The sequence below is a fragment of the Asparagus officinalis genome, chromosome 7, assembly GCF_001876935.1.
Source record: "Asparagus officinalis chromosome 7, Aspof.V1, whole genome shotgun sequence".
Classification (NCBI taxonomy): domain Eukaryota; kingdom Viridiplantae; phylum Streptophyta; class Magnoliopsida; order Asparagales; family Asparagaceae; genus Asparagus; species Asparagus officinalis.
Window position 1 is genome coordinate 62,711,483 of NC_033800.1, and position 12,848 is coordinate 62,724,330.

General features: G+C 37.9%; 2 protein-coding genes and 1 pseudogene across 2 annotated transcripts; all 3 read left to right on the top strand.

The window, feature by feature from the left end:
• Nucleotides 7-4,870, top strand: LOC109848846 (DNA-binding protein HEXBP-like). Its single transcript, XM_020418549.1, has 3 exons — nt 7-88; nt 360-452; nt 4,183-4,870. Exons 1-3 carry the CDS (start codon nt 52-54, stop codon nt 4,650-4,652), a joined length of 600 nt encoding a protein of 199 aa, XP_020274138.1. The 5' UTR covers nt 7-51; the 3' UTR covers nt 4,653-4,870.
• LOC109847246 (pentatricopeptide repeat-containing protein At1g08070, chloroplastic-like) lies at nt 5,847-8,024 on the top strand. The gene has a single exon (XM_020416481.1). The coding sequence runs from the start codon at nt 5,847-5,849 to the stop codon at nt 8,022-8,024; it is 2,178 nt and encodes a 725-aa protein (XP_020272070.1).
• Nucleotides 9,946-12,848, top strand: part of LOC109848898 — a 9,256-nt pseudogene continuing 6,353 nt past the window's right edge.

The window sequence follows — 12,848 nt, forward strand, 5'->3', positions numbered from 1 at the left end:
GAAGCCCATCAAGGGATCGCAAGATTCGTCGAGAACGTGATTCCTACCGGGATGCGCCATATAGGCGGGATGACCGTCGTACGTCAAGGTGTAAATGCTTCTGCTTGAAATAATTGCCATTGTTTTTTCTTATTTTAAAAGTAAGAACTTTTATGCGACATACCCTTGATAAGTTAATCTTTTGTTATCTCTACCTGGAATATAAATGGGTTCTCTAGTAATTTAATCTTGTGTTTTGCCCAAAGGAAACATTGTACATGTGAACCTGCCCTTTGGGTATTACTGTATAAGGGATTCCTTTCACAACTATGGTTCATGGAATGCTAATCGCGTAATGCGAATTGTCTTCTGGTTTGCAGACGGCCTGATTTGTGCAAGAACTGCAAGAGACCTGGACATTATGCTAGGGAATGTCCCAATGTGGCTGTCTGCAACAATTGTGGACTTCCAGGGTAAAGATTCTGTCAATTTAGATTTCTCTATTATTTAATTTGTGTTTAATGTTTACATTCCTGGCTAAATTTATAATTTTTTGTGAGTTTATCAATCTTTTCTTTTAACAAATTGCCACTGGATGGCTGATTAATGCTTATTCAGGATGAGTCCTCGAGTGGCCATTACTTCATTCTCCTCCATGGCCAGAATCTTTTGATTCTTGAAACTATTAGATCTGAGTTGTAGTTTGAGCGGATGTAGCAGAAACAGGCTGAGTCTATTGGATCTTAAGAACATACTATTCAACAAATCTTAGATTTTGAAGCCATCCCATTGACTTCTTACAAACCACGTTTTGCAACTGGCTAAGATGAGACTGGGAGGTTAGAGTTTAGCCCCAGGTTTATGTTGCAAACTGATTTTGTTTTTCAAAAATATGATAAAATAACCTGGACCTATAGGTTGAAGTATTTTAACTTGGCTTATTGAGAGAATGTTTTTAGCCTTGGCCAAAACCATATATAATATAGGAGCTCTTTTTTATTTGTTTACTTTCTCATTCAAATGACGAAAGCTGAAAAGCAGGTCATGAAATGCTCTTATAATATTCAAGACGTTTCTTATTAATTTAGTACTCCTAGAATGTTATACATGAGCTGGTACTAGTGGTAGTAATTGGTGAGCGAGTCCTAGGTATTAGTCTTATAATCGTAACTGGTAGCACCAGATATGTATCAAAATTAGTGTTAGTCAAGGGATTTACTTAAGCAGTCAAAGTGCTTAAGCTATTTAGTCCTAGAAGCATTAATTCTTCGTAGTTATTCGTCCCTTTGACTAAAAAAATGTTCTTAAATCCACTGCATCAAGAGGTCTTCACAGTGCTTTGTAGGATCTAAAAGCACCCATAATATTAATTGATTGTCTCCTTTTAGACTCCCTAATTTCTAAAGTTATATAGTAGAAGCTTTAATAGGTTGTTTTGGAAGCTTCTTTGTCCACTAAAGGACCTCCTTTGCTTCGGTAAGGAGAATTTGGGCTTATAGAGATGCAGAATTTTTTTAGCGGACTGTTTACAAGTCAAGTGAACATATACATTGAAAGAATATAACACACAACTTGAAGTGTATGGGGTTGGTTTAATTCTGGTGATTAAAATTTGTTTGAATCTGGTGATTAAAATTTTTTAGGGTTAATATCAGCATTGTTTTAAATATCGGCCGATAATCGATATTATCGGCTGAGTTATCGGATTTTTGAGCTCTCTGCTAGGATAAGTTGGTTTTGTAATCGGTTATAGTTTTGGGGAGATTATCGGCGAGTTATCGGCGTTATCGGCACTTATCGGCCGATAAGGCTAAATTATCGGGATTATCAGGATTATCGGCCAGGTATTTTGAGTTGAGTTGTTGAGTTTTTAAAACCCGACCCGACCCGTTTTGTTAATAATATGAAACTTAAAACCCGAAACTTTGTGAATCCGACCTTCAAACCCTAACTTCGTCTCTAGCGGCTGTTCCTTTTCTCGTAGGGCGCTTCCTCCGTTATCTCCATCTTATGTTCTCTACGCCTCTTCGTCGCTCGCCTTCGTGAACTTCAACCTTGAACTTCATCGCTCGCCTACCCTCTGTCAACCATGTTTTTTTTTTGTCCGGAAACATGGCTATATACACATGCTGTGAGCTTTCCTTCTCTTGTAATTCCTTCACGCACACACTTTCTCTTTTGAGTAATATCAGTTATATAACTATTCTTTTATCATATTTTGTTTTTCTGTTTTTCCTGTAACAGAGACTTATATAAGAAATTAGTGAATAAATTGTACATACTTTGCTTTTCTGTTTTGGTGTGTTTATATTTCATTAAGCATGGTTAGATTACATTTTTTAGTTGTTATATTATATATATACACCATCCAGTATATTGCTCCGATAAATACTACTTATCCCCGATAAATCCCCGATTTCCGCTATCCGATAATGATTTTGGCCGTCCGATAAATCCTCGATAACCGATATTTAAAACATTGAATATCAGATGCACCCCTTGTATTATAAGGTGCTGTTTGGCAAAGGGTTAACCAAGAAGGGCTATGGAGAAGGTTTAACTTAGTTAACCCATCACAAGGGGTTAAAAATTCTTTAATTCTGTTTGGATTGAATGGTCATGAGGAAAGGTTTAAGTTTTTTGTGTTTGGTTAATAGAAAAGAGTTCAAAAGGGCTTAAGAAAGTTAATTCCCCAATTTTGAAATAAATTTAAACTTTAACCTTATTGAAACAACAACATCCATTGCTCAATTTTTTCTTGCAAGGATATGCACAGCAAGAGGGCTGAAAATATATCTTATTGCCCAAAAAATACTATTTTTCGTTAAGAGCCACAACCATATAAGTTTATTTCTTCTTTCTATAATATAAAGCTATTTGCATTATTAAATTGGACCTCAATTAGAGTTGACGATACATGAGATAGATGTCTTGTATGAGTTCTATTTCAACCGTTTCCATTAATTTTCTACTAGTTGCTTCCCAATTACTAGATTGATTTTCGTTAAGTCAAAGAGTCCATTGGAATGAGATTGGGCACAAGTCTTTGAAGTGGGATTTCGTTGATGATGTCTCCGTGGACAGAGCACAGCCAACAGACTCGTGGTTATGGCTAGCCAAATATATTTTGCTTCGGATAAATGATTTTCTTTTGGGCTCATTTGTAAATTTCACATTGTACTCTGCGTGAGGATGCGGAGTAAAAAGTTACTCCGCCTTCTCAAGTGGAGTTGTAAACCCGCCGAATGACAAGTTAAGTGGGGATGTAACCCTCACGTGCGGTTTAACAAAGCTGTTGGTAACTTTTGTTGTTTGGCGGGTTAATGAGGGATTAAACCCTCTTAATCCCCCCGCTAACCTGTTGCCAAATGGGGCCTAAGTGAATAACACTTATACTGCCTAAACTATTTTATGGTCACTTAGTTACATCTATTGAACTCCATGCGATTAAATTTTTTTAGGGTAATATCAGATGCACCTCTCGTATTATAAGTGAATAACACTTATACTGCCTAAACTGTTTTATGGTCACTTACACCTCTTGAACTCCAGGCGATATTATTTTTCCTGTTTGGTTGAGATGTCATCACGTGGGAATTACGTTACCATAGATTATCTTTGCCCTTAGTTTAACTAAAAATTGTTAAAATGGCCCTCTAATTTTAGGGTGAAGGAGTAACCTCAAATGGGGTTCGGGGGTTGTATGTGCTAGTAGACTGGTTTAGGGGGTAAGTGGCTTAAAGGAAACTTCTTAAGCCTATATTATCTCGTTGCCTTCTCTGTAGGATCTAAAGGTACCCATGTCATTATTGCAACATGTCTCCTTTGAGACTGCCAAGTTGCTGGCAGCTATATACTGGAGGTTTTAATGGGCTAGGTATGGAATCTTCTCTTTCCATTAAAATTGACCTTTAGGGCTTCAGTGAGGAGACTTTTGTGCTTATACAAATGGAAACTTTCCTAGAGAAGTTCTCACAAGTTGAGGGCATGAGAGGAACTAATCCATATTAAATTTTAGTACCAGGGGTGGCTTTTCTCATGTTATTACTTTTTGCAAGAACCTGATGATTAAAATTTGTTACTGATTTCTTTACACGGGCATTTCATAGATCACTTCTACAATAGAACTACTGAGGGTTGCAATTTGACAATATTACTGGGGGTCAATCCTCAATTAACCCTTCTCTTTCTTTCCTGGAACAGGCACATTGCAGTGGAGTGCAGCACCAAGGCCCTCTGCTGGAACTGCAAAGAGCCAGGCCATGTGGCCAGTGCATGCCCTAACGAGGGCATCTGCCACACCTGTGGAAAGGCGGGACACCAAGTGCTACAAGCCAGGTCACCTTGCTATTGACTGCACGAATGACAAAGCCTGCAACAACTGCAGAAAGAGCGGCCACTTGGCTCGAGATTGCCCAAACGATCCTGTTTGCAATCTTTGTAATATTTCTGGTCATGTAGCTAGGCAGTGCCCGAAGGCCGACGTTTTGGGTGAGAGAGGAGGTCGGGTTGGTGGATATTATCGCGGTGGGGGTGGTGGGTTTAGAGATGCAGGGCCCGTGAGTAGGGATTGGATGGGGTCCATGATGATATGTCATAATTGTGGGGGGAGGGGGCATATGGCTTATGAGTGTCCATCGGGGAGGATGATGGACCGTGGCCGGAGGTACTGAGGATGATGATGAGGGGAGTTATTATGTGAGATCTGGATAAATGTCGAACTAGTTTATGCTTTGGTTTGGAGACTTTAATTTTGTTTGGGATATGCAACTGTTATATTTGAATTGCTGTTTATTCTGTTTGCTATTGGCCTTATTTCGACATTTGGATTAATATTTGTAGAATTTTGAGCTGTGTTATTCTGTCCTGCAAGTGTTGGAACTTATCTTTATTGTCTGGCTGTTTCTGTACTGGATTGTAATTGAGTAGTTTAGCTACATTTCAGGTTGATAATATGAGAAATTAGTGACTGTAGGATGTTGCGATGGCGGAATGCGGATGGTTGATTTTGAGAGCAAGTACTACTGAAATTAGTGACTGTAGGATGTTGCGATGGCGGAATGCGGATGGTTGATTTTGAGAGCAAGTACTACTAGCGTTTAGCTTACATGCCGATGGTTGGCGGAATGCGGATGGTTGATTTTGAGAGCAAGTACTACTAGCGTTTAGCTTACATGCCGATGGTTGAGTAACTTACCGCATCCATTTCTGTTATCGTGATTGAATGGGAGGTTTAAGACACCTTGATAAAGCTTGAACTAGTTTTTTCCCCCTTAATGTCATGTCCTTTGGAGATTGTTTTTGTTCAAGACACGTACGGTCGTATATGAAGTGTTTTGTCTGTTTTCTGGGGCCTCACAAAGTATCATGTTTGGGTTGTTGTTTCTATAATGAACTGCAATCGAGTAGTCAGCTCTATAATGAACTGCAATCGAGTAGTCAGCTGCTTGTGAGACTAAAAATTTCATTTGCTCCTATTTCAAAGTATTTGCTTGCTTCAATTCACGGCTTTCGTCTAAATTTATAGGCTGTTTCGGCCTTAGTTTCTAAAATCTGCGCTTCAATGCCTTTTTGATGTGGAAACGCGCGAGAACATTCTTCTAATATGTTTCTACGTGATGCTCTGAAGCTAGTTTTAGAACGTTTTAACTATTTATATTTTGTTAAATTTACATTTTTAAATCTATTTGAACCTACCCCAATTGTTTTGAAAAAAAAAAAAAAAAAAACTAAACCTACTCCAAGCTCATAGATACATAACGAGAAAGGAACTACAACCTTATAATCTATTATCATGATTCATGACCACAAACTATAAATTACGATCCCCGCCAAAAAAAAATTCAAAAAGCCAAGCCAAATCCGCTATGGCCAAACCTCAAATCCACAGAGCCAAAAGATCTCTCCCTCCCCAATACCAATCTCTCCTCTTCCTTCTAGACTCCTGCACCTCCATCAAAAAAGCCCGCCAAATCCAATCCCAGCTCTTCATCACCGGCCTCCACCATGACTCTCTCTTCCTCTCAAAACTCCTCCCTTACTTCTCAATCCCAATCCAAAACCCATCATCTCTTCTTCACGACCCCAGCACTTTCAACTACAACACCCTCATTCGAGCCTTCGCTCGCTCTAGCTCTCCTTCAAACTCCGTTTCCCTCTATAAATCCATGCTCTCTGAAGGCCCGACAAGGCCAAATAATTTCACCTTCCCGTTTTTACTTGTCTCTTGCTCGAAGCTGCCGGGCCCCGAAACGGGTCTGCAGGTTCATTCCCATGTTATGAAGCTTGGGTTTGATTTGGATTCTCATGTTAGGCACTCCCTCATCGGGTTATACTGTATATTTGGGGATTTAGATGTTGCCCGTTACTTGTTCGATGAAATTACTCGGTGGGATGTTGTTTCGTTTAATGTCATGATGAGTGGGTATAATAAGTGCGGTCAATGGGACGATGCGTTGCGGGTTTTCGGGTATATGTTACGTGTTGGTGTTAGACCCGATGATCGCACTTTTGGGTGTCTGATGTCGATTTGTTCGGGATTGGGTGATTTGACTAGGGGGAAGGTGGTGCATATGTTAGCTTTGAAGAGCTTCGGGTCTGATGATTTGGGAAATGGTGTAAAGTTGGCACTTTTGAATATGTATTCGAAACTTGGGGCTATGAAGATGGCTGACCGAGTTTTCGGTAGTATGGGTTCTAGCAAAAGTGTTGCATCGTGGAGTTGTATGGTCTCGGGTTATGCTAAGTGCGGGAAGATTGAGAATGCTCGTATGGTCTTTGATGAGATGCCCAAAAAGGATTTGATCTCTTGGACTTCGATGATCAGCGGGTATTCTCAAAATGGAAGATATAAGGAGGCAGTGGAGCTATATGAAGAAATGGGGAAGCAAGGAGTAAAGCCTGATGAGGTTACTTTGGTTGCTGTTCTTTCGGCATGTGCACATTTGGGTTATCTTGATTTCGGCAAAAGAATTCATCTTTATATAGAAAGTGATTCTATCGGGTGTAATAACTCCAGGCTTTGCACTGCAGTTGTTGATATGTATGCTAAGTGTGGTCACATAATGACTGCTCTGGAAATATTTAATCGAGTTGATAAGAAAACAAAAACATCACACCTGTTCAATTCCGTGATATCTGGTCTCGCACAACATGGGCTCGGTGAGAGAGCAATAGCTGTCTTCGAAGAAATGGAAGCTCTTGGCCTGAGTCCTGACAAGGTTACATTTGTGGGAGTTCTTTGTGCTTGTAGTCACAGTGGTTTGATTGAGAAGGGAAAAGAGATTTTCGATATGATGGTAAACAAATATAGCATACAGCCTCAGATTGAGCATTACTGTTGCATGGTTGATCTCCTAGGGCGAAGAGGGTATATAAATGAAGCATATGATTTTATTCAGAACATGCCTATCAGCCCTAATTCAGCGATATGGTCAGCTTTACTACGCAATTGCAGAATACATAGGAATCCTAGAATAGGAGAGATTGCACAAAGAAAACTCCTTCATTTTGTTTCTGATGGCAACAGCTTTGAGGGGAGATATTCTCGGCTAATTGAAATGTTTTCGGATGTAAAAGTTCTGGAAAATGCAAAGAAAGTGCGGAAAATGATAAAATACAAGCCTGTTTGGAAGCAACAGGGCTCGAGCTATGTTGATTTCAATGGTTCTCTGCATCAGTTTTTAGCAAATGGTACTTCACATCCTCAGTCTAAAGAAATTTATAAGATGCTTGACGAAATGACAAGAAGACTGAGATTAGCTAGCTATGACCCCTCAACAAAAGAAGTATTGCTCGATATCGAAAATGAGGAAAAGGGCAATGTTGTTTCTGGTCACAGTGAAAGGCTAGCACTTGCATATGGATTGATGAACTTGGGTCGTAGCGAGACTATAAGGATAATAATGGATCTTCGAATGTGCATAGACTGTCATTCATTGTTTAAGATCTTTTCCGAGGTCTTCAGTAGGGAAATTGTCGTGAGGGACAAGATCATATTCCATCATATGAAGAATGGATTATGTTCATGCATGGACTGCTGGTAAATGTTTTTCTCTTTTCCTGACACAAATAATTAAATGTCTAGAGCAAGTAATTTTTGCTGATATCATGAAGTTTACGAAAGAAAGAAGGAAACTTTATACATCAGACACTGCTGTTCATTTTGCTCGCGTTGAGACATTACTTGTTGCCTTCACAATATGGATGCATCTGTTGGATGATTGCTAGCGCTAGGAACCCAATTATTGGCTTAGTTGCTGGATGAATCAATCAGAAGTTGACTGAAAAGTTTCTGGTTTTCTTTGGATCTTCAGTAATTTCGAGGTTCATTTTTCGGAAAGAGGGATTCATTATCACTCTGAAGATATCAGGACTCTGATTGCTTTGTGTTGCAGGCCGTCAGTCCTTGAGTAGAAGACCCAAATCCAATTGTGTCCTGCATCAGTTTTATACTGATTACTGGAAAAAAATCTCAGAGGCCGTTAAAAATTTTCACTGTCCATCATCTTACGATTGCAAAAAAAATCTCTGCTGCATAATGCTTCCTTATTCTTGGTCATCATTAATGATGGCCAACTAATTATCCAATAAGAGGTGGACACCTCACTTGTCCTCCCTATTGGTCCCATATTTTGGGTCCCTGAGGAATTTTTCCGGAATTTATTGTGTAGGTCTTAAATAAGAGCCAAAGGTGCAAGGGGGTTCAATGCATTTGTAAAAAGCGTGTATGTCGAGGCTTGATGAAGGTTTAAATTTTGCTCGATATTTTATACAAAATTAAGTAGATGATTCGCAATACACATTGGACTGTTGCATGCACATTGTTTTTTTTAAATATTTGAATGTACAGTACCTAGTTGTTATCTTCGCAAACAAACTTTAGGTGTAGCTGTTTTCGTTTCAGCTAGTTTTTCATTGCATAATTTGTTACTCTCTGTTTTGACTCATCATGATTAATACGTACTATTACTGATCAATCATAGGCATATATCAGCAAAAATTGTCTGATAATATGATGGTGGGAAAGATAGCAAGTAAGTATGTCATAATTAAATTGTGATGCCTTCTGCGTGCCAAACATGGTAATTTTCTAATGCCATACCAATAAAAACATCGAAGCAAATAGAAATATAATTTCAAAATAAAAACAACAGGATGTGCCTCAATGGATTAAGTGGTCATTGAAGAACGTCATAAACATGATTTAAGGTTCTAATGTTATAATTATTAAGCGAACAGGCTCATAAATCATGAAACAATGAAGGGTTATTTAGATATTAGTCCCTTAAATCTTTCATAATTCCATATTAGTCCCTCAAATCTATGAATTTGGTCATTAGTCTCGTGAGTCCTTGGGTTGTTGCAATTTGGTCCCTCCTCAGCCACAAAATACCCTCAGCTAATATTTTTTAAAGGTTATTTACAATTTTGCATTATAAAGTTTACACCTTTTTAAATTTTGATACACCAAAGTTTTTTTGACACTTTGATACCCCAAAGTTTTCGCACTTTCTGACTTTCATAACCTAAGTTTTCACATATTTTTAACTTTGATACCTTAAAGTTAAAAGGCATACATTTTGTCGCTAACAAAAGCACAAAAAATACTTTAAGGTATCAAGATAAAAAAAAATGTTAGTGTATCAAAAATTCAAAAAACTTCAAGGCATTAAAGTTAAAATGGTGTAAATTTTAGAGTACTAAAGTGAAAATAACCCCCCTTTTTTTTAACGGGATGAGTTTTAAGAGAGAAATAATAACAAAGGGTATTTTGCTCTCGGGATTTGAGGGACTAGCAAGCAATTATTGAGATGGGGGGACCACTACGGAATTATTGGAGATGTGAGGGACTAAGATCTAAATAATGTCGTTCAACCAATTCCCACCCCACGAGACTCGGAGAGAGAGGAGAATTATGAGATTTATCCTCGAAACGGAGAAGAATAAAAAACGGCCCAAATCTCGATGGTCCATCATTTTGGGTTGGCTTCATCGTGGGGTCTATTGTTATCTTTTGAGCGCAGTTTCAAACACCCACAAATAGATCCAAAACCCAAAAGTATAAAAATCTTGAAGAAAATTTTGGAAATTTCCTACAAATTTCAATTCAATATACTGACGATACAGCAGAAACTTGGATCCTAGTCCGCTTTGTTTTCAAAGCCAAAACCCAACCTCCCTCTCTCTCTCTCTAACTTCTCCTTCTCTAGTTTCTCTCTCTAGAATCGGTCTCTAATTTGCTTGGCTTGTTGCTAAGCGATGGAGATCGACAAAGCAGTAAAGGGGAGCAGCGATCGAAGGCTGCAAACCAAGTACAAAAACGCTACTTACGTCATCGAAAGGGCCTTTGCTCTCTATGAGTATGCTCCCTCAATTCTTTAATTCAAACAATTTTTCGATTTTGTGAACATGGGTTCTCTTTTTCTTGTCAAATTTCGATCTGGGTCTTTGTTAGCTTGGATTTTATGGGGATTTTTGCCAGTTTTATCAACCCCAAACGAACCATTTTTTGCAAGTTTACCCAAGTTCAAATACCCCAAAAGTTACGTTCAGAAATATCCTCAGGAATATTCTTATAAACTTTTTGGTTGTTTAACTGAAAATTTTCAATCGCACGGATGAAAAGCTGAGGACATTAAATTTGGGGTGTTTTAACTCAATGCAGTCGACTTGGGGGCTTAAATTAGCAAATATCTATATTTGGAGCGTAAATTTGATGTGGGTATATAAGAGTAGTGATACCCCCCAACCCCCCAGGTTTCTTTTTCCCCTGAAAATGGGTTCAATTTGATTTATGTTGTTCATCCACAGGTTTGAGGAAGTTGCCTTCAGCTTTAATGGGGGGAAGGATTCCACTGTAATAGTTTCTTCATGTTTGTTTGTTTGTTTATGTGAAGTTCAGATTGGCATTATTGAAATTTGTAAATTTGATTCTAATTAATTTAGATGCAATTGGTTCTGCAGGTCTTGCTGCATTTACTGCGAGCTGGATATTATTTGCATAAAGAGAAAACGAAGCAATCCAATGGAAATCAGTTGGATTCTATTCCAGAGTGTAGAATAAGGACTATCTACTTTGAAACTCCCTCTGCATTTCCTGAAATCAATTCATTCACTTATGAAACAGCCTCTAAGTAAGAATGCTATATTAATTTTCTTAAATTTTGCACAGCCTCTAAGTAAGAATGCTATATTAATTTTCTTAAATTTTGCAAAATGCGAGATTATTACTTTTAACGATGAACGGCTGATACTTTTGGCAGTTATGACTTGCAATTGGAAATTATTAGCCTTGATTTCAAGTCTGGGTTAGAGACTCTAATGAAGGAAAAAACCTATCAAAGCTATTTTTCTTGGTACACGAATTGGCGACCCTAATGCGGTATATAATTTGTTGAATTATTTCCTTTGTTAGAAAGCTTGTGCTTAGTACTTTGAATATAAGGTTGTTGAGTATTAAACATATTACATTGATCTTGTAGGTTGGCCAAGAGCAGTTCTCTCCTAGCTCGCCAGGATGGCCCCCTTTCATGAGGGTGAATCCTATCTTGGATTGGTCATACAGGTTTTATTTGGTTATACTTGTATATTTATCAGTTGTTAACTCTTATCCTTGTATGTCCTCTTTCTGAGAAACACTGGTAATGTTATTGTATTTAATTGCAGGGATGTGTGGGCTTTCTTATTGACCTGCAAGGTTCAGTACTGCAGCTTATATGACAAGGGGTAATACGTTGAAATACTATTGCTTCTTAGATTCCATTTTTGACTTTGTCTATCTGCTCTATATCACCCCTCATGTACTTTCTCATTTATAGCAAAAGAAAAGATGATATCATTTTATAATTGTTATGATCTGTGAAGCACTAATATGGATAATAGAACAAAATTTGTCACCACAACGTTACACAAATATGAAAGATATCAAAGCTTTCTAATTTAGAACACAAATAATTAAATAAAGTATGGACACCCAAAAAGCACGGTCTTCATGGTAAATCCTAAACAAGGCATACTCTTTGTAATTCTAATATTAGCTGCTGTTAAATACGTTTTATTAATTACCTTTTCTAATTTAACATAAAAATGAAAGAAAAATCATATTTCAAGACATGCAATGCATACAAGAAGTATACGACAAATAACCAAAAGATTGAAACTGTATTAGTATGAGGATACATTAGAGAAGTGTCAGACAAATATTTAGTGAAAACTCAAGAAATTTTTGGTTGGGTACGTGTTCTGCGTTATAGTCAATGATAGAAACGTCTTAGTTTGCACAGACACGAACCTGCTGACATGGATACTAACACGACAGATTCTCAGAAGGTCGCAAGACCCAGTATTTATCACCACATGGTTTTGACGATAGACATGTCCAAGATACGTAGGAAATATCTAATGCTTCATAGGTTAAGACATAATAGGTAATGTATGTGAAAAGAAATTGAATGGCACATGGATCCACTTTGTCATATTTACGACAAACGCTGCGACGACCGACATTTCTCCTACCCGTCCCTCCAATAAAAAATAAATAAATAAGAAAAGAAAGGGAAAGGACATTAATTTTTCGGCTTACCAACTACTGGGTGGCCTATTGGATGATATGGTTGGTTGCTCTTCCCTTGTCCATAGTCTTCTTGTCCATTGTACGGTCTCACTAGCAGAGGCGAAGCCAAAATTTTTATCTTGGGGAGCCATGATTTAAGTTGTATATGTATTTTATTTATTTCACTAAAAAAGACACTAACTTCAACTCAAATTTATATCTTTGCATATAAACTCAAAGATTAAGAAAATTTTATAGCAATTTGAGGATGAGGGATTTTTTTTCCTGTTTGATTGTGACGAGGAATAAAATTTAA